At 38.2% G+C, this 23,365-nt stretch overlaps 1 protein-coding gene across 1 annotated transcript in view; it reads left to right on the top strand.

Annotated features, from left to right (window-relative positions):
• Positions 1-22,667, top strand: part of Tmem207 (transmembrane protein 207) — a 31,808-nt gene extending 9,141 nt beyond the window's left edge. The window contains exons 3-5 of the mRNA XM_034514770.2: positions 5,882-5,926; positions 6,970-7,112; positions 16,390-22,667. Coding sequence (XP_034370661.1) covers positions 5,882-5,926; positions 6,970-7,112; positions 16,390-16,520 — 319 coding nt within the window. The 3' untranslated portion in view covers positions 16,521-22,667. The remainder of the gene's footprint in view (positions 1-5,881; positions 5,927-6,969; positions 7,113-16,389) is intronic.
• Positions 22,668-23,365: the final 698 nt, after the last annotated feature.

Below are 23,365 nucleotides of genomic sequence, written 5' to 3'. Positions count from 1 at the left end.
AGACCAGTAACACAAATCCACAAGTGAAAAAGATCAATAGACATAGTTAACTCTAAATATTCTTTAGAAATGAAAAACACAAGAGAGAAACAACTGGCCCAAAGTTCATGTGCAAAAAAAGGAGACCTATGTTTGGATGCCAAAGAGTAGGGAGAGACCATAACTGGAAGGGGCAGGGCAGGCTTGCTCTGGCGAAGGACTGGTTAAAATGAAATGCAGCCATTTTTTAGTACATCCAAGACTTTTACAAAAAGTTTATATGCATTATAAAATGATCTACTATTAGTTCTTCCTATATTTGCTTCTAACCACTGGATATTTTTGTGACTTGGTTTGAATTACTTGTTTGTATTTCTAGCTTATTTTTAATATTGTAAATAATACATTGTTCTGCTTTATATACAATCTAAATATTATAATTGATTGTATAAAATAAACATGTTGCAGCCCTCTTTCATTTTAATTAGTTATGCTTTTAATCCACTCCCCTCTCTATAAATAACTGATTATTCTGTCAAAGAGTACATCATAATTAACAAAATATGAACATGATATATAAATGTAAATGACTTTATAAATTAATTGCCAGGATAGATTTCCTAGTGAGATGTCAACAATCTGTTTGGCTCAGTGAGTTGAACATTTTGTTTAATATTAGGTTGAGATCAAGGCGTGATGGTATGTGCTTATAATCTCAGAACTCTGAGGGAAGGCCAGCTTGGGCTACATAACCAGTTCAAGGCCATCTTAGGCTCTGAAGTGAGACCCTGCCATAGAAGGTAAGGACATAACTAAATAAAATAGAAAGCAAATAACAAACAAAACTTAGATTTGTAACTGGAACAGAAAATACCGTGAGAAAAACCCCGATATATTCATATCTAACTTTTAATTCAATTTCTTGCATACTTAGTGAAATAACTGAGGAATAAGCAGTCTGTGCTTTTTGTAGAGACCATGCAATTTTCAGTCAAGTTCTAGATGACTTGATCTGCTCCTCTCCCACTTCCAAATTATTACTGCTGAATTGCACATTGGCTCATGTTGAGAAATGATTGTTCAAGAGAACATAGCCCATGGAATTTGTTATTTCATTTATTCTAAGAATATTGTGAAGATGTTGTTTCTCTTGTTAGCAGAATTTTCTTCAGGCTTCTGTAACAAGGAATGGTTGTACAATTGGTGAGCAATGCTCCTTCCTCTGTCCCTCTCCACATGACTTTCTCTCCCCTGTTAACTGCAGGGAAGCATAGGCCAGAGACACAGATCAACCCCCACAGCTATATGTCAGATTTTCAGCATTCAGTCAGCAAACTGATGTCACTTTTTGTCTATTTTTTTTCAGATACTCTCCCTGAACTTGATTCTTAATTCTTTTCCAGCATTTCTTTAAAGTATTTTGGAACAGAATACTGGGTGTAGACTCTATATGGAGATACAGAGTGTGCCATGCCTAGTTGCAGAATCATAGGAGCTAATGGACAAGAGGCCATTGCCAGTTCATTTCTATTTATGCTCTTGCACCTTCTGAAAAACAAAACAAAACAAAAAAGCTATGCTCACAATTCATTTCACCTATGACTGAGTTTTCTCAATTTTACAGGAGAAGCAAAGTAATGTGTTCTCTCCTTATGTCACTGGTGTTGGTTTGAAAGTAAAATATTACACATGCAGCTGTGCACCTGGTCCAGAAGTTTCTGCTGTGGGAAACACTGAATGATGGAAACAGAGGAGCAGCCCAGCAACTCTCCAGGTTGCTTTTTGAAGTCAGCACATGAACAAATTTGCAACTTCAGTTCATAGATTTACAGCACAGGGGAGAAGAATACAGAAGAGTCTAGCCATCTGTGCAAGCGGGAATCATTCCACGATATCCAAATGAAAACAAACTTAGGGGCTCCAGTGTACAGTGTATTTTCTTTGACATCTACTTGCAGAGACTCCTAGTCATTTCAAGTGTTTTTCTTAAATCTTAGAAACTAATAACTCTTGCTTTTCTCTACATCTTTTCCTTTTTACTTGAAATTTTTAAATTAAATTTTAAATTATTTATTTATTAACTTTACATCCCAATCTCAGCACCTCCTCCTCCTAGTCTCTCCCCTTACATGGCCCCTTCTCCCATCCCACCTCCCCTTTTCCTCTAAGAAAGGGGAAACCCCTTCTGGGTACCAATCCACCCTGGCACACCAAATCACTGCAGGACTATGCACACCATCTGCCACTGAGGCCAGGCAAGGTAGCCCAGTTAGGGGAATAGGATCTATAGGCAGGGAACAGAGTCGTGGATAGACCCTGCTCCTGTTGTTGGGGGATCCACATGAAGAACAATCTGCACATCTACTACATATGTAAGAGGGGCCTAGGTAATTTCTTTACCATTCACACATGCATACAATGTGTTTGAATCCACCTACTCTTCCAATTCTTTGCCCCTTCCTCTCCCAGCTTCTTGCATTTCCGCATCTTATGGTTTCTCTGACTCTTTCATACACAGTGAGTTGAGTTAGTGCTGCCTGTATGTGTGTGGGTGAGTTGCTTTATTTCCTGGAGAATGAGCTGTCTCTCGGAGCTTGTATGCCACAAGAAACGTAGCTCTTCCTCTCTAGTGAAGAAAATAAAAGCTAGCGATGTCAATAGCTCTTCACACAGTGTGGGACAGCATGAGCCCATCCCCTAACCATGCCAGGAATTTGTCTGTCTTTGATATTTTGCAGGTTTTGTACATGTGGTCCCAGTCATTATGAGTTCACGTGTCCAACTGCCACTTCTATCAAATACTATTTAATTCCAGATGTTCAGTCTTTCTGGCTCTTACATTCTTGTTGGTGGTGGTTAGTTGATTGGTTGGTTGGTTGGTTTGGTTTTGGTCTTTTGTTTGTTTGTTATTCAAGACAGTTTCTCTGTGTAGCCCTGGCTGTTCTGGAACTCACTGTGTGGACCAAGCTGACCTTCAACTTAGATCTGTCTGCCTCTGCCTCTGAGTGCTGGGACAAGAGGCTGCTCCACCATTGGTCTTGCACACTTTCTGCTTGCCCCCAACTTTCATGATGATCCCTGAGCCTTGGAGACATCACTGTGATATAGCTACCCCATTTAAATCAGTACACTGCACTGTATTTCTTTGTAACTTGACTGATGGCTGGTTTAAGTCTAACATCAGCATCCTAGGCTATTATTCAATGACAACCTTATTTTTAAGAATACAACATTTCTCTACTTTGAAAATATTACATTTAAAATTGGATCCATCATAATGTTGTTAGAGTTTATTTAAGAACTCAAAAGTTACTCTTGAAAAACACAAATTGAGAAATAACTGGGATCCAAGAAGAAGGATGGATGTCCTTCTAACCAGAAGACTCATCTTCTAGCTTAAGACTTGCTCCTGAATACCTCTGTAGTTTCTTTTTGAATTCTTCAAGTGCAGGAATTGATGTCCCTCATACTCTGGATCTCAGGTGTGAATGATCACAACGAAATGCTTGGTCCCTCAATGCCAGTCATTGTGAAAATACACTATGTCTTCATTTCTCCAGTGACAGTTCCTGAACTGTTATTCATCAGAACCTCCACAAGGGGGTGCAAAGGTCTCAGAAGGAGAAAATGAAATGTGGTTGGGTGTGCGTTAACCCTGAAATCTGTGTTAAATGGCCCAACGATTTCAAATTGCAAACAAAATAAGGTACTCAATATTTATGATTGACCTTAGGTTATATGAACTATTTTAAATAGAAACAAATACTGGCAGAAATTTCTGTTTGAAGATGAAATACTCCAAATTCCAAGCCAGGTGCTTAGAGGTTGAAAACCTAAAACAAGAGTTCCTGGTTTGTTCATAGCTTAAATAGCATACTATGTTTTTAAGACCGTTGCATTTTAGTACTTTAGAATTTTATCTCTCTCTCTCTCTCTCTCTCACACACACACACACACACACACACACACACACACACACACGACTACAAAAGTCATATATAGAGAGATGGATACATATAAAATTCCAAATTATAAAAATATTTCACTATCTCAGATGAGTCTCTACAAGAACAATGAAGCCCCTTATTTGTCCAATGGTTCCTGCTTTACCCAGATGGTTTGATTATTTGATCTTTATAGTCATTCTCTGTGCTTAGCTGGTTAAATGTTCGCTGCCCCGGCATTAGCGCCTGGGCTCAGTCCTCAGAACTGGTGACGATGACACCATGTCCCATATCAGTCTTGTCACTGGTTATTTTCAAGCTCCTTCTCTTTGCTCACTTCTTAGAATCCTTTCTAAAGTTACGTTCAAGTGTCCAGTTTTCTCTTAGCCACATGTGTTTATGAACACTGCTAGCCTCTGTAGGTACCAGCAAATAAAATCATACCCTAAATCCAAAGCTCAAAAAAAAATAAAAAAAAAAAAAAGTCAAATTCTACTATAGTAAAATATTTTTGTCTTCTGTTTGGCACAAAGCAAGCAAATAAAAAAACAAAAACAAAGAAGCAAAGAAAAACCATGATGTGTCAAATATGACTTCTAACTATTGTCCTGGAACACCTGGTGTACTACCTCCTGAGGAGTGCTGGGAGCCATGTATTATAAATGCTTTCAAGCTATAACGTCATGCACAGCATCACTTTAACATTGCCTGAGCACAGCATGACTGTCAATATCTCCATTTCAGAAGTTGACTAGGCTCTATTGACCAGTACCACTGTGTACTCCCAGGACGCCATGAAAGCGTCAGTGTAGCGAGTTCTGAAGGAAGACCCTCTACATTCAGCACACTCCCAGTACAGATAAGGGCAAAAAAGAAACACATTCTTCACCAAAATATCACAAAAACAGACTCTAGGCCACTTGCTTAAATTCTTCTTCACTTGCGCCAAGTCTGCATAGTTCAAAACACTCTCAGTAGCAAAGTCTTCCACATTCCTACTAGGATAGCCCATTAAGCCCCACTTAAAGCAAGCCACTGCTTTCCAAGTCCCAAGTCCCCAAATCCACATTCCTCCAAACAAAAGCATGGTCAGGTCTATTATAGCAATAACCTAGTCCCTGGCATCACCTCTTGAATTGAACAACACACCAATGTTCACATCTTAGAAGTTGTTCCCACTGATTATAAACCCATCATGGAGAATTTGAATTATAATGGGCTCCATCTGGATAGCTGAAAAAACAGGATGAGAATGTTGGGAAGATTATCACCTAATGCTTTCGACATTTGCCCTTAAAATGTTCCTAGCTAATGTCTCCTTGTTGGCGCACCTCTCGAGTCCCCTTCGCCCGCGAAAAAGGACACGAGAGACAGTATTCGGGTAGTTACTGCAAAAGGAGGCTCTACTCTGAATCAGCAAACGTGGAAGACACGGAAGGACGCGGAAGGGCTGAAAACAGGAAGAGGCCTAGCTTAAATACACCCTAGGGTGACGTATTCACTTCTGATTGGCTGTTCGCTCACCACCCAATATTATGCCTCGGGATTGGCCAGTGACTTTGGTGGGTTTTCTGCCTTTGCAGCTGAGCAGTTACTTGTTTACTGCTGGGAAGACAAGAGGCCAGCGCCATCTTGGAATGGCAAACGTATAACCACTGACCACGGCTTCCTACATCTCCTTGCTTCAGACTATCTACTTTTTTTTTTTTTTTTGAATCAGAGCTATCATAATGAAGCATTTTATTTACACATCTAGTGCAAATCTTCCTGTCTTCTCAGTACCTTGAATGATATAGAGATAGGATAAATGTTCCTTAGTATATTGCAAACTGATCTGTAGGAGAGTGAGTAGGTATGTATTCTAGGAAACTAGATATATTGATTATAAAGTCTAAGGTCCAAAGAATTGTCTTCAGTTGTCTAAAATTAGACACTTACTGCTTTTTCTGTATTACTAGGTGTGTAAATTATGATGAGCAATATCCTGATGGCTGGTATATCTGGTAAGGCTCTCTTCAAACTGTTTTATAAAACATGTGGCTGTCTATGCACACTTGTCCTCCTAGATACTTTGAAATAGCCAAGTCTATCAAATACAGTCTCATTGCAGAGATTCACTCTCTCTGCTTCTGACACTTTTTCTTTCCCTCCTCTCTTATGAGGATCCCTGAGCCTTGGAGATGGAAGTATGACATACCTCCCCAGTTCAGATCTGCACACTCTACAGTCTCTTCCTTTATAAGTTAATGAGTGATTAGTTTAAGACTAACGTCAGCATCTTGGGGATACATACAACTGAAGGAAAATTTAGGGGAGTATGAGTCAATATCTATAGAAATATGAGTTTCAGGGCAGTGTTTGCTAAATGCTTCCTATGATAAAGAATCTATTGTATTTAAGATGCAGAATTTATTCTATAGTGAGAGTTTGTTAATGATAAAATAATCATTCCCTCTTGAAAACTTTCCAAATGATTCTTTCACTTCTGGTTGTAAAAGCCATCCAACATAGCCAAATGTGTCTTTAATGAGACATTCCTCCAGAAAATTTAAAATAGTTCTTCTAATTCCCTAAATCAGAACTTGCATATTTTCCAAACTTAACATTAACAATTCTGTTAATAAAACATTCAATTCCTCAGAGGCAAAGACCCCCCCCCCTTTTTTTTTATCTTGAATCCTTAACCCCAGTATCTCACACAACTACATTTGTTTAGATACTAATTGATCAAATGAATAGGATGTTGAGTAAAAGAAGAAGGAAAAGACCAGTAAAAGAAGGGGAGAAGAAAAGAGTGACTTCACTTTTTAGATTAACCCACCAGTTTTCAAGGAACAGATTATTGCCCCCAGCTATCAGCAGCAGCCCTCCATGAGGACACTGGCAGTGTGGGGTTGTAGCTGACTCCTCCAAGAACTTGACAGTCACATTTGCATTCATTTGCTAAAGCATAGCTGAGACCCTGTGTGTACTTCCCACACAGTGACAGATACTCAAAACTCCTACATGCTCTACCTCATTTCTCCTGTCTTACTTTTGGTGCCAGGTTCTTCCTGCTGATTTTCGTCGTGGTTCTCCTTTGTGGAGTAGTGCTTTTCTGTCTGCAGTGCTGGCTGAAAAGGTGCGGAACCGATCGTCCCAGACGCACCATGGCTATTTTTGCTGTTGGAGGTTTGGATCCTGTTTGTGGTGAGTTGTTGACGTCCTTCTGGGTTCCCCTATGAAATCCGGAAAAACTTTCGTTGCAAAGCAGATTTACACACTTAGAAAATGCATAACTATTGGGAGACTCAAAGGTATGTTTAAAGAGATAGCGTACAAGATCAAGCCTGAAAAGAAAAGAGACAGAAGAAAGAACACAGCCTTGCAGACTCATCACAGAGAATGGTGAAAGAACTTAAGCACATCGTTCAATCAGCAAATGAATAGAACTGTGTGGAGGTAAACACTCCAACTGACTGGGAACGCTGACTGTTCAGAAGAGCGTCTCTTCATTTTGATATCACTCTTTCCTAACCTGTAGTTAGAGTCTTAATTACTAAGCCTTGGCCAACTCATTTAATTCATCTCAAATAACACTTAACCTTGTTTTCTGAAGTAAGAGTTGCCAGTGGAGAGTCTGAAACCAAAAGGATTGGGCACAAGACAGTCAGCTCTGATGTACTTTGGCTGCAAAAACTCTAAGGCGTCCTGATTCTACGAGCACCCATCCTATCTGTTCTACCCAAAATTATAGCCTGGTCATCATTTTCTAGTGTTCACACAGGAAGAAAGGGGGGGGGGGAGCGGAGAGTTAGTTGTAGCAGTCAGTCTTATCTGTAAGCACAATGAAAAAAAGCACTTGACGGTTTCTGTGTGGCTATAGTTGGTCATCATCTCTTCACCTGTAAGCATTGCCTTTTTATGTAGAGATGGTGAGATTTTTCCCAGCCAAGTTTTAGGTTATCACACAGCAAATCAAAGCGTTCTTGATTAAAAATTAATGTGGCTACCTTTCAGAAACTTGGGCCAGTGTGGAATTTTCAATATTTAAAACGGAGAAGCAAACAACTAAGTTAATGGAAACAAACAAAGAAAAAACAAAAAACCAAAAACCTAAGAGAGTTTAACTTCCAACTATAGTTTTAAGGATCTATGCCACAAAAGAGACATATATGCCACCCTTACCCCGTCCTTCACAATGCTCGGGACCATTGCAGAAGAGAGGACCAAAAGATTGTGAATAGCCAGAGGCCAGGGAGAACTGGCCAAAACAGTGTCTTCTAGAGATGACAGGATGCCCAAATCAGGATTCAAGGCAGCTGTGGTTGTCTGCACACCATCAAGCCAGTTAACATTCCAGCACGGAAAGGAGAGGAGAGAGGTATGCAGGATCCCATTCCTAGATGAGGAGCTATTGACAATTAAATGCTGAGCAAAGTTTCCTTAATGTTATGGCCCCTGGTAGGCCAACCATCTCCAATGAATGGTCTCTCCCTGTAGGTCAGAAATGAGACTCAGTGAATTATTAGAAATAAGCAAAGATGACAGGGAGTTGGGAGTAGATAGGGAGGTAAGGGTGGACCTGGGAATGGTGGGGAGGGATCTGGGAATGGTGGGGAGGTAGAGATGGACTTGGGAATGGGTATGGAGGTAGGGGTGGACCTGGGAATGGTGGGGAGGTAGGGGTGAACCTGGAAGTTGTTTCCAGAAGGAGTTAGAGTAGTTATGATAATTTGCACATAAATGAAATTCTCAAAGAGTTAACAAAATATATTAAAAAGAAAAATACGTAGTGATTCTTATTTTTCTATACTGTTCCCAGTCTGAAGTCATTACTTAAAAAAGGATAAGCCACTATCAATTTGAGAAATTGTTGTTTGGAAAGGATAATTAAGTTCTACAATAACAAATAGATCTTTCTCTTAAAATAAAAATCTCTTTTCATGTAGTATCAAGAGAATTATGGTCACTAAACCTAACAAAATATTTGTCAAAGGGATATTCATGGAAATATTGACCTCTTTTTTTTTATTTAAATACTTATTTTAAAATGTGATTTTCTTTCTTCCAAGTGAACTTTTATTTCTAAAGGAGAGCAAGCACATAGCCTTATTTTCTTGGCCCCTTTCTTTTTATGAGGAAAATTCTTCTAGTAGGCTGCTTTAACTCTTAAGAGAAGTTGCTCATTATATTTTAAATATCATACTTCCTGACTATTCTGTCACAATTTTATTTTAAGACTGCTGTTATACCCATGGTTGTGTAATATTTTTCTACTTGCTGCATTGCTGTTCACATACATGATATCAAACTTGCCTGTTAGCCTGAGAGTGGTTAAAAACCACATTAAATCTAACACATTACCTCAATAATATGCATAGATGGCCTTAAAATTATAGCCTCTGATTAGGCTGAAGCCATTATAAACATAAATAAATAAATAAATAAATAAATAAATTAATTAATTAATGGATAAATTGACAAAGAAATAAATAATAAAAGCAAGAAAGACATTGTCTTTCTAAAAAAAGTTTACTTCAAATCTATCAAGTTCTAAGCAATAATTTGAGACTTTTTAGATATTATCTTTATTTCTTAAACATCAGCTTCAGAAAGTACTTAGCAGTTCTTTCAAGGACTCTCTCTCTCTCTCTCTCTCTCTCTCTCTCTCTCTTTCTCTCTCTCTCTCTCTCACTTTCTCTCCTAGTTAATATATTAGTAGACCTTTGCTATGAAATGGGGTTAGGTAGCTTTTAAAGTCAGGTGTGACTACTCATATCCTAGTCCTCTTATTTCATGATACCAAGCACTGCTTATAAACATTTCAATATTTAAAGGGCCAACCCTGATAGTAGAGATTGTATTCTGGGATCTGAATTCTTGCCATTATCCATCCTTTCTCACAAGCCTAGTGTTAAAGGTTCTGGCTCTTTTAAAGAAATATTTCACCCCTCTTGCAGTGACTCTTCTATCTCTCTGCATTTTGCAGGACAGAGGCTCAATTGCTTCTTCTCATCTGTATTTCTCTTGCCAACTCAGAGTGGGCAGAAGGCAGTGCCACCTTCTTCTGCTCTTTCCCCAACCTGTCTGGGGGTGCTCACCTTGCTGAGAAGGCAGTCTTTAATGCAAATGTTGACCTAGAGGCATGCCTTTTGCTATTCTTGTTTCTCTTTGCAAGGACAAAATACAGGAGAGCAATTTAGACCTGGTAAACTCTCTCATCCTAGGGATTGTTAGCTAATAATTTCAGGAAGTAAATTCCAGAGATTATCTTGAGGTAATTCACAGCCTAAACCCACATTGTATTTATATACAAGATGAGAATTTCATTATATATTCATACTCTGAACATACCTGTTTCCTTTCTAAGCATTTACTATCCCAGGAAATGAGAGCCCTCCCAGATCTTGTAGTTTCTGCAAAACACCCGCCATAACTATATCTACCTCCAAATCTCCTACAAAGGATGTGCTCACAGCAAGTTTATGTGCGAGTTCCACACACAACCACTGCTAAGAAAGGGAAATAAATAGATAGAAATTGCTTGAGTGACATTGATGAGCTACTAGAATATAAAATAGGGCTCCTAACTCTCTTCCATATCTGACACACAGAGGATGTTCCCCTACCCTAGGACACAGGATGTAGAAAGTGGGTCATGGAAGCATCTTAATGGATGCAATACATTTGATGTATTAACCCTCAGTTACTCCTGGACCTTTATTTTAATTCTTCAAAAGTTATTTCAGTTTAATACCACTACTTATTGCATATATTAATTGAAATTGCTTTGTTATTCTAACATAAGGGTCAAAGCTTTGATTCAGAATCTTGCAAACATTGCCCTCAAAAATGAAAAGCCAAGAGGAAAATTTTAACTGATGATTAAAGGCTAAGACTGTCTGAACTTTGCTATTACTAAAATATATAAAATAGGCAATTTTATGCATATATATATATATATATATATATATATATATATATATATAATTTCCTGCCAATATTACATTGTTTGAGTTGCCAATTTATTAGATTAGAAATATGAAAGAAAAATGTAGGCACGGGACTCTGCATCCTTATAAGGCATGTAGAGGGAAGGTGTTCCCAGCACAGTACATAGCAATGTCTGATGAGATGTTAGCTCTGAGAAAGGGCCCTATGATCTCACCCAAACACATGAGGTGAGAGGAGCATCTCCTGGTCCAGCAATGGCATCTTTTAACAGTACTATGCTGACTCAGTGCTCAGATAAATGGATTCTACTTCTTTCCTAGGACCTTTTCATTTGCATGGGGTATTTTATTTTTTATTTTATTTTTTTTAGATATTTTATTTACACTTCAGATGCCATTCCCTTTCCCCATCCCCCCCTTAGAAAACCCCTATCCCATGCCCCCTTTTCCTTTTTGCATTTATACATTTTTTTAAAATAATGTTAATCATAAGCGTTATAAGTTTGGAATTGTTCAATCAGAGGTGTAACCCACTGACCGACCTAGATATAACAACTATCTTTGACTGGTGGAAATACATGAATATCTGCCTCCCTGTCTCCCCCCTTTCTCTCTTTCATCACCTAGCTTCTCCTCTCCTCCGCATGGGGTATTTTAGATTCAGATACCTCCCTGTGTAGTCACTGGATCCAATACAAGAGACCTTGATACTCAGTCTACTCAATCTTCTCTGTTGTGTCCATGCTTGCTATGTGAAGTTTATTATTCACTGGAGAGGAAGAAATAATCCCTCCTGTATATCTTGCTGTGGGCCACATGATGTATCCACTAAGTTCATTTTATCAAGGCCAACTGGTTAGTACCTTGGTGCATGAAAGTCTTTGGAGTTATAGCCTTTAGAAAGCCAGTTCAATTAATATTATGTAAGCACTGTGGCTCTTAATGCAGTCTGATTGGTATTCCTCTGAAGGGAGATTAGCACTGAGACAGGAACAGGAACAGAATGGAGGGAAGATGCTCTGAAGACACAAAGGGAAGATGACCATCTCCAAGCTGAGAAGGGAGGTCTCAGGAGACAGGAGCCCTGCTGATTCTTGATCCTGAATATGTCCTCCAGAAAGAGTTCTGCTGATAAAGCCACCCACCTTGTGGTACTTTTCTGTGGAAGCCCTAGAAAACTCATTCAGAATCTCAGCAGGGGAAGGGTTGCCTGAAAATAGAAGAAATTCAAAAAGGTCAGGAGTTAAGGAAATAGAAGATAAGGAGCAGGAATCTTAGTTTGGTATTGGAGAGGCCTGAAGACTAGTGGCCAACGGATCATTTCATAGAGACTTTAGCCATCCCTTTCTGATCTGCTGTGTGCAAATCTCCTGTTCCAGGATCCAGCCAGACTCTCATAGGCAGTTTTCCTTTCTTCATCATCTTCATCCCTACACTACACTTCCTTCTGTATTCAGCTCTGCATTACATCTCTGCTACAAACCAGAACAATATGCACTTAGCCTCTTAGGTCTTCCTAAGTGTGATCAGCTGGGAGCCAGCTTCCCATTTGCTCTTACTCTCTGGCTTTAATTCTAGAGTTATGTAGCTGTGGTTTTTTTTTTTTTCCTACCACTTGAATTAATAAGTAAAATGACACCTTATTTGAACTCCTTGTCACCTTCAAAATGTTACCTGTTATTTTAATAATGTTTTGGGAGCTTGACTCTAATTGATAATTCAACAGAAAGTAGAGAAAATTTGCAACCATTTTCTTCTCCCCATTCCCTTTCCCCTTCTCCCTTCCCAGCAAATGTGGAGAATAAGAATGCACAGTGAGTCACTTCTTAAAGAAACCTATGAAAGTTTTAACTAAAAGCAGGCAGGGATCCCGTCTGTTATGGTTAGTACATTCTATAATTCAGAGTGAGGGCTGTAAAACAGTGAAATAGACATTGCAGTGAATATATATATATATATATATATATATATATAAAATCATATACATACATATATGAATTTTAGTTTGTTGGATTGATTGTGTCTTAGTTTATATTTAAAAGGTAATGTCAAGTGACTTTTACAATGTATTAACAGCAAAAATAATTCACTAAAAATAGCGGTAAAACTGTGACCTAATGGAAAGTAAGGTTCTTGAGCTGAAAGGCTGAATAGAAGCCCATTTTAATAAGGAAGTAAGCATTTAATGTTATGATGGGAAATGATGTGTAGGTTTGAAAGATGAGTGGAAAATGAGTAAGTCTGGGGGTAGGTAAGTGCCTAACAGTCATTAGAAGAGATGGAGGGGACAACCACACCTCTGTAGAGTCCTGCCTTTCTCATCCCACTGGTCCCAAGTGTTCCTGATAAGGATCTCTGACTCTGCTCCCTCCAGGGATGCTCGCTCTGCCTTAGCTTCTTAGGGCTGATGGCTCAGGTACCCTGCCTTCCAGCTATATGCAGTTTCTCTAACCTCATCTCATCTTTTCCTGCAGTTTCACAGATGATTATTTTTTTATTCATCTTTCAGAAGGAAAAAAAAATGAAGTGCTGGATTTTCCAGCAGTGATTAAATGTGAATGCCCTCAGTTGGGAAGAACAAGGAGGGCTGCAGAGACCTGGACAAGTAGAAAGCCTTTTACACAGTCAACTGTTTCTCCGAGGAGGTGGCTTGGGACTCTTTTATCTCAAGATCTGTTAGAGTTTTTTTTTGTATGGTTTATAGTCCACATGTAAATACCCTATGGCATGTTAGGAAGGAAAGACAGCATGCTGCGTTCGCTAATGGCAGACTAGTCAGCATTTTGCAGGTGTGTATACCTCCACTCTCATTTGTTCTCCCAGAGGGCTCTCTGAGAAACCATTGCTACCATTCTCAACCTGCTGAAGATGCAGAAACAGAGGCATTTGAAGACGAAGCCTCACAGTTAGTGTACCATAGAACTATGATTCACATTCAGTCTTTCTAGCTTTTCCTCTGTGTGAGGAGTGAGCGATAAAGCTGGGAAAGATGGCCAAGCATGGCGATTCCTATCTGTAATCCCAGGACTCAGGAGGCATAAGCAGGAAGACTGCGAGTTCCGCCTTGGCCTGGACAACATAAAAAGTTTAAAGCAAGATGGAGCTAGGCAGTGAGTGTTCCTCCTTCTCTATTTCCCAGTGCTCCAATGAGGGAAGAAAAGAAAAGACGAAACATATGTTAAAGCAAGTCAAATCTTTTGCAATTATTATCAATCATGTATAAAACCTGGACTCTAATTATAATGACCCACTGATGAATGTGTGGGGTTTTAAAAATTGAATAATAAATGGGTCCTTCAACCAAGAGTTTTCTGGCAAAGCTATAGGGTTTTTCCCAATATGTTTAAACTGAGTTAAGTTGTTAATAGGTGAACATAAGGCTGATAAGATGGCTTGGGTGGGTAAAGGCGATTGCTGACAAGCCTGCAGACATGAGTTCAATCCTGGGGATCTACAAGGTAGGAGGGAAAGAAGTAACTTCTGCAAATTGTCCTCTGACCTCCATACATGCCTCATAAACAAACACACACACGAACAAATAAATAAACCCTCTGCTCCAGCCACTTCTAACCACACGAGCTTTCATTTAACCATAGTTTCAAAGTTTTCTAAGACCATTGGTTTAATTAGCTTATCAATAAAACACCTATGGTTTTCATGAGAACCATAAAAGCCAACAGGGAAATTTGTAATATAGAGATTCTATGTCCTCACCACAGGGACAAACTGTCAGGATCATATCACCCAGATCACAATATTGATGTCAGCAGGATAAATCAATTAAAACTACCATAAATAATACGTGTCAAGCCACTGGCCAAATGTTCCTAGGCTAAGTTACTGCTAAATTTGCACTGACTTCAGCAGCAGCAGTCTGCCAGGAAAATAGCCACTGTTCATGCACCTGCTCTCATGGAGGTAATTATGGAGGTAGAGAGCAGCTTTAATTCTGTTTGATAGCATACACCAACTTAGCTGACCTCAGTCCAAGCTATATTTTTACTTAGTGATTTTTGTCATATCTAATAATAATGATGATACAAATTATTATATAAACGGTAAAGTTGCATTGATAAGAAAATAATGTTATAGATTTAAATTGCTATATGTTCCTATGCTATATGGTCCTAGAATGTCACCTTGTTTGATGCTACAAAAGAGTAGTAACCCTTTGTGGTATCCTTAACTCATTTTAAAGATTATAAATGCATTGGTTTTTTTTTCTTCAGAAGAAAATTAATTTTTTCTAAGTTTATTTCTTCAGATAATTAATGTTCCTTTTACAGAGATAGATACTATTCTTTTCATTTTGCTAAAAAAAAAGAGAAAAGTGAGCTAAATAAATATACTATACTATAATATAAATAACAGCATAGAGGTGGATTAGTCCATTAAAAATTCATTCTAAGAAAAATACTGAAACAAGAAGTAACATATACTTAATACCTTTCAGTTTTCATAATCCATACAAAGTAATCATTTTGGTAATATGTGTATGAATCCCAGCAGTAAGGTAATGTCTAGTACTCTGGATTCTATTGGAAACTATGGTATATTCTTTGCAATCTTCTGGATGCTACCAAGACTGAGGCGTTAAAGGAAGATGAGTGAACCTCCTCTGTGACAATTTTGACTTTGTAGCCTGTACCATTTCAAGGGGGAATAATGACCTTGCCATTATAATTCAAAAGCAGATATAATCAATATGTAAATATGTGGGAATCCTTGTGTTTCCTTTAAAGCTAATATATAAAAATGTCAATGAAATTCAGAGTTAGACAAATACACAGGATAAAAAGAATACATATGCAAAAGAGAGCAATAAAATATTACTATTGATTTTTTTCCAGTGACTAAAAAATAGTCCTTCAAGGAAATACTGATTTCTGAAACAGCCACTGGAAAAAAAATGCAAGGTCTCTCAAGGTTATGACTTTGGAAAAGAAATGCTTATTTAATGGCTGTATTTTGTATAATCTAGTTGTAAGAACATCTATTCGAAAATTTTTCTTTAATTTAGAATGTCCTGTCTGTATTATGTATGTATTTTAAGTGCAAACGTGTTACAGCTTATCTCAACATGCTTACTACTTACTACAATGCAACACTGGACTACTTGTATTTATGACATTTTGATAACCTAAACATGACATGGGGGCTTTGATAATGGCCTAATGTTCCTAATGACCCTTGGGTTTCCTATGACAAGAACCTCTGCAAAGACAGCATTAATATTTAGAGGAATCATATTCGTGGTCCCTATCAGAGAACATTTCTTTCTGGTTTCAGTTGCTACAATGTACATATTTCCAGGCAGATTAATCAGTAATGGCGTAAGCCAATCATTCTGGGAAATTTGCTCCTTACAGTGACTCAGCTATCACTGTGGCGAGAAAGGTGGCTGTAAATGTTTTTCTCAAGGGCACAAATAAATCTCCGTTGCTCCAGTGATCTAAGAAAGGACAGATTTCATCTCCTCTGTGCACTGCTTGTCACCTGAGAGATGATACTCCCCCCCCTTTTTTTTCCAGGTGCAGAGATGGCTGGAAGTCCAGCAGCTGGAATCTGCCTTCCTACACAAAACACTGAACTGTGCCCTGCTCCGTGTTTTGGTTCATTAGGTCCTCCACCTCCATACGAAGAAATTCTAAAAGCAAACTGATTTTATCCAGAATCAGTAGTACAATACATTAGCTATATTTGTATATACAGTCAATTTTAGGCACAATTCTTTGGCTTAGTTGAAATTCCTGGAGACCTGCTATAGAATCTGAATACTTGCAAGCAGACAAAAGAGTGGAGTGGATGGCAGGAAGATACGTTGGCCTTTGTGATGTTTTAATAGTGAATGAGCAGACTCTGGAGCATTTCTTTGTTACACTTTTAGACTAGACAACCCTGGTATTTTAGTTCTTAAGGAGGCAGAAATAGGTGCAAACACTTGCATTAGTTTGGCCCCTCACTGTCTTCCACATCATATTATTTGATGCCCTGCCATCTCCATCCTCATCCAGCCTCTCTTTTACACCAGAGAACCAGTATAAAATAAATAATTTAACAATGGCTCTCTCATAGATTTAGGTGTGACTAGAGGGAGAATATTCTGATTGTAAGTTGAAATGAGAGAACAAGAAAATCCTGTTTGAAGTTGATGAAGGAAAATAAATGAAAAGGAAGAGGAAATACCACAAGTCTCAATACCAGAAGTTTCATTCCCCAGCTGGAGCACAGAGAAAGTGTACCTGGAAGCAGAGGATTACCTAAACTGTAGGTAAAGATGCTGTGGAGAGGAAAAGGGGAAAGGGTCTCATTGTCCTTGCTGAATGTGATCTCTAGAGCCCTGTCTTTCCCAGGTCCCTCAGGATTTGCATTTATTGCAACAGTATAAGAAGAAATTCTGTTTTATATGCTGTCTTAGTTAGGGTTCTACTGTTGTGAACACTTAGTGAGGGTTCTACATGTTGTGAACATGATAACATGACCAAGGCAAGTCTTATAAAGGATAACATTTAATTGGGGCTGGACTACAAGTTTAGAGGTTCAGTTCATTATCATCAAGACAGGAATATGGCAACGTCCAAGCAGGCATGGTGCAGGAGGAGCTGAGAGATCTTCATTCCACACCCACAGTGACACACCTACTCAAACAGGGCCACACCTTCTAATAGTGCCACTCCCTGGGCTGAACATAAGCAAACCATAACAGGTACCTTTTTCAGCTTGAAGATTCTGACAGGAGAAGTAGCAATGAGAGATTTCCAAGCATCCCTTGACAGGGACACAGGTAGGGAAAAGAAGAAAACATCCATGCCAGATTCCACACTGGCTAGTGAGTTTGCTTCATAAAATCATTGACATATCTACTTGATTGTCAATTTAACCTGACTAAATCTAACTCCAGTCTTTTCTCAATTACCTTACCAAAGAGTTTCCAAACTTCCTACAGTTCAGTCAAGGTCTTGTGCCTCCTGTTTGTGCCTTTATATAATTATATCGTCTGAAAAGGTTTTTGTTCCTACTTTCAGAATTTCCAGACTCTGAAGGTTTCCTATTAGCATAGCTCTGGTATAACACACTTCTGTCAGTCCTTGCTGGGGTCCAATAATAGATCGAAACTGGTCCACTGGGCCTACCTTAGTTCTCAGGTATTCTATTGACAACACAGTAGCCAGTAAAATCTTTCAAAGATTTAGAAACACATTCCCTGTTCTCACACATGGACAGGGTCTCAGAGTATTACCTCCTTCACCTGAGGTTGTACGCTTCACCTGATGAGCCTACATTGATACATCACTACTTCTCAATGCTCTGTTGATCATATTGTGGGTTTGATGGATTTGTTCTGGCCTGAAGCACTACCATAGCGAGATCTTACACACTCACCTTCATGAGAATCCTTGTTCTCTTCTTACCCAGGTTCCTTCCTCCACTCTAGTTCCTGGTCACCAGTGATCTTTATAATGTATCTACTATTTTACTTTTTCCATAAAGCATTTATTTGAAATCATACAGTTGTAGGCTTTTAAGTTTGCCTCCTTAGAATTTTAAGGATGTACGTAAGTTTCTTCTGTGTCTTTCATGGCTTGATGGCTCATTTCTTTTCAATGCCTGAGTAGTATGCCAGGGTCTGGAAGTGCCATTGTTTTAAGTATGCATCCATGGTCTTCACATCATGTTTTGATACAAGCAATCTTTTACAATATTAACAATCGGATTCTCTCCTGGTACCTAAACTCAATGAGACAATAGCCCAAAGTACTTGAGATCTTTGAATTCAAGTTCCATGAGATCTGACTTTATCTTGCTTTTCCTTCCTTTGAATGTTCTCAGTTCTGAATGCTATGGTGTGTTAATCTATGTCTTTGTGTCTTTATTCTGGAGGTTCCCAGCCTGGGGTCACATAAGACCATTGGAAAATGCAGATATTTCATTTGCATTACAGTTCATAACTGTCACAAAATTATAGTTATGAAGTAGCAGCATTTAAATCATATTGCACACCAATGGACAGATGTATGTCTTCTGTTCTATTGCTAGAATTGCGATTCTTCATGGATGGAACATAATTCACTGATTTGCACTATGTGTCTAAAGCAGCTTATTGGGAGCTTGGTATATATTTTTAGTAAAAATTTTTTGTTCTGTTTCCTGTTCCTAGAAATTCCCAGAAACAACTGCATGGGCATGTGATAGGGACGAGATCTCATGGGTGTGCATTGGGCAGAAATCAGAGTTTGCTAATCCCGTGCCATAAACTAACTCTGTTCTGCATACGCTAACAAAGGGAGTCTAGAGAAAAGAATCCATATGCTGTGATCTGCCTGGTGGATCTGGAGAACTCAACACTGTATGAACCATTTGTGTTTGTACTATCAGATTTTATGGTCCATGTAATCTTATAACCTGCTTATTCCTGACCTCAAGCTATACATGGTGGAGTGGTTATGCCCTTCTTTCAAAAATCCATTATGATCTCAGTAAGATGTAAAAAAAAAAATGCACTTAAGTATTTAAATAAAAAAGTATTAACGGTAGTCAAACTATGACAGATGAGGTCAGCCACAGGATGGTGGTACCTGAAAACAAGAACAAGGTCGGCAGAATCTTCCTCAGAGCTGACTGAGGCTTCCACATTGCTTCACTTGCTCAGCACTTTCAAAGAAGAAACTGAGAGCAGGCGAACAAACTCTCAGCTGAAATCACGCAGAAGCACCCAGCCAGGAGTGTGGCACTCATCCACATATTATAATTAATGTAATTAAGACATGTAGCATTGCAGCTAGCCAGAGCAGAGTTACAGCACTGAGAACATGTATGGCAGTAGCACACAACAAGGGCCTTGGAAGCATACTAGGTAAAGAAATAGATTGCAAGGTGATCCTTAAGCAGCTGATTGAAAAAATGAAAATAAGAAATAAAGAGTATAAAATTATTAAAACCACAAAACCCAGAAGTTGAATTAACCAAAAAATGATTAACCTATGAGTAATATAAATGATACTGTTTTAAATTAATTGACTATAAATGCATAACTGACACCATTTAGATAAGTTAGAACTGTTATTATTTTAAAGCATAAGTTACCAAGCAAGGGCAGGAAATTCAGGTGAAGTAAAATGTTAGACTATAACATCAGACCTAATCCTGGATCTCAGATGAGAGAAAGAACAAGAATGTTGAATGAAATCATTCAAGCACACCCATCATCTGTAAAGCCAAGGGTGTCTGCAGCAAAACACTGGGAACTATAAAGTGTGGTTTCTAGAAACAGTCCTCCAGGGTAACGGTGTGTGGGATAACCTGGAGCGGAGAGGACTGGTAGGTTTTAATTTCCAGCCTATAGTGTTATTTGACTTAAATGTATGTGCTGGTTTACTTAGACATATAATTAAGCAACAAGATGCTTTGGTGGTGGTAATTCTCACTTGCAAGCCCACAGAGGAGGCCAGAATACAAGGAAACACAAAATTTTACAGGAACTTGAGAGGTAGGAATACAGGTGATTCCATCTTTTACACATGGCAGACTGTCTAAAAGTTTGATTATCTGGATAATTACTTATTTCCTTGAAACTCTTAAGCAGATATGATCATATATGCCTATAAATAGGACACTGGGCAATTGAGACAGGATTACCAACTGAGGGTCTGAGGCCAGTCTGGGGTACTAAAACTCTGTCTAACAAAAATGTAAAAGGACAAAAGAGGATGAGAGGAAGGAAGAAAAAAAAAAAAACTCCATGTTTTCTTTTAAGTGTGTGGAGAGATAGGCATGCCAACAACTCTGGTATGATTACTGTACATTACATTTGTGTTAAAGTACTCTGTACCTTTTTAATGTGAACAATGTGATGTATCAACTACAAAAAATATACCGATTGATTACCTCTTAAACCAGAGGATGTGAATAATAAATTTGTCTCAAAAAATAACTTCAGGAAAAGAATTCTTATTTATATCCTATGTAATAGGGATCTCAAAATGCATTCCATGTGAATCTCAGGTAGTGGTGTTGATTCATTCCTAGAAAATAGTGGGAAACTCTAGAGATGGAGGATTACGATTGAGCAGCTGGCTTTTGTGAAAGAGCAAGCACGCGAGCTGAAGTGAATCTAGTGCAAATCTATTGTACACATGTGTCTGTGGGACCAGGAAAGGATAGCTTGGCTTCTGGTGGAGCGCTGGCTAGAGATGGCTGGAGACCCTGCAAGGGACGGCATACATTTCACCACATTCCCAGACTCCAGGCTCCTAACACGGTCCCACATGTGTCAGTTCAAGTTTAATGAAAATGCATACTAGGTATAAAGTTGTTTGGCCTGATATACTGTTGACTAGAAATAGAGAAGAAGTGTGAGACTATGGCATATGTAGGTGGGTTGAGGTGGGAAAAAAAAGTTATTTTCCTAGAAGGCTTTCTGTTTGTTTGGTTTGAGTATTTTTGTTTTGTGTTGTTTTACAGTAAAGATCTCTCGACAAAACCTGGAGGGCACTTTCATTTGATGTATAAGATACCGGATGTCTGCTATGTATTAAGCCTCAAATTTTCTCCAAATAGATAAGCAGCAAATATTACTACTTCTGTTAATCATAAAAATGCAATTTAAAGGAACTTGCCCCTTTGAACAGCACGTGGTTAGTGGAAATTATTCTAACTTGCAGATGGATATTCTCTGCAACCTATAGAAAAGCAGTGTCAATTAAAATGATTATATTGATTTAGATCTCATGGTTATCGTTAACATTTGAAATAGGCATTCAAAAAAAGCCCATGGCTTCTACTCTTGTCTTTAGAATCTGTTCTTACATTTTGATTGCTCAATGCCGTCTTAAAATTTCTATTTCAGCTATATGTCTCAGGGTTTAATTTGAACAGAATTATATTTTTAGCTTTTCTTCCCATGTTAAGGAATGTTTAGTTTTTCTTTCTGCTTGAAGGTCCCTAAGCATCCACCAGAGGGCGAAAACCTGTGCAGTCAACCAGCAGCCAATTAGCTGAATTTAATTTATGGGTATGTTTGAAGTTAGGTTACTATTTCCATTCACTCTGCTGTGATGCCAAACGTTTAACAAGGATAAGCAAAATGAATCAACAATGAAGTTAAGATTTTCAAAGAATGGAATAATAATGGAGCTCAGATTTAGTAAGAGGTATTTGACACATTGAGTATACCAAATTGAGAGTGAGCATGGGTGTATGCTTGCCAGCTGAGAGAGTAGAGAATTTGAAATAATCGCATTCAGAGGACCAGACCCAGAGTGTGAGCTTCCAGCCCAGGCTAGCTAACCACTAGGTATGTTGCCCATGTGGTGTAATAACCACAGCATAAGACTATGGGTCTGCTCCTTTCTCCTTTACTTGACCACACACTCTCTTCATTTTCGACTTTGTAATTCCATGTCTGTGTCATTTGTGTTAGAAGTACAATTCTTTGTAAAAGGCAACTGCAAAATTCAATATTTCTCATGGAAATAAAATAGAGACTTGATTGGCCTGGATAGCATTTGTGTGGGCTGTGAAATGAAACTCACCTTGAATATCACATTGAGGCGAAATGTGGAATCCTTTGGAATTGCATAAGAGCAAAGGAAACAATGAAAAACGTGTTGCTGTGAGACCCTAGTCTTGGTAGAGATTTGTTTTTTAAGTAGGAACAAAAAGAAAATAGAATGCATGGTATAAGACAAAACCTTCACTTGGAAATTAATTTTGCTCTGTGGTTATATATAAAATAACTCTATACTGGCATTTAAGATTTTTCTATGCTATGTCTTGGTAAAATAATATTATTTTTAATGAGATTTCACTAACTGAAATTCTAAGAAAATGTAATAAAAATAGTTTACCTTTACAAAAGAGGCTGGTTTCCTGATAAACACAAGATATTTATTTATTTGTGGATTTGGAAAATAGTTCTTGCCCTTACCTATTAGGTCAGTGGGCATGATGATTTAAATACAGAACCATTGCCCATCAGTAAAGATGTCGTAACTTGAAATATCAAGATGAAGAGTCGCAATGCTCAGGATTACCGAACTCATCAATGCATGTAGGTTGCTTGGTTTTTTGGTTTTATTTTTTATTTCATTTTTTCTTTTTCTTTTTTTTTTTTTTTTTCTTGGGAAGGTCTTACTCTAAAAATCTAGTTAGAGACTACCAAAAGCAAAGTCATATATTTTTATCTTCTCTCATAATTAATATCTACTTATACTGACTAAATAGTGGTGCTAGTATTTTGGGTTCTTCCTTTGCTGGGTAGAAGAATAAGCATGCATCTCCAGATAAACTTTTGATGTTAATGTTAGCTAATACTAATTGCCTTCTCCATTTAGATCTGTTGTTAGTGTGCGCCATTGTAAGATCGTGAGAGACAAATCTAGGAACGTTCAGTGTTTCACTCAAAATAAGTAATAGAACACCTGTGTGCTTACCTAGTGTCCGTGTGGTGATTGTCATCTGTAATGGATAACAAAATATACTAATGCTATATGAAGCAACCTGGGTTAG

The sequence above is a fragment of the Arvicanthis niloticus genome, chromosome 12, assembly GCF_011762505.2.
Source record: "Arvicanthis niloticus isolate mArvNil1 chromosome 12, mArvNil1.pat.X, whole genome shotgun sequence".
NCBI lineage: Eukaryota > Metazoa > Chordata > Mammalia > Rodentia > Muridae > Arvicanthis > Arvicanthis niloticus.
Note: the sequence above shows the minus strand (reverse complement) of the source record. Positions and strands in the feature narration are given on the sequence as shown.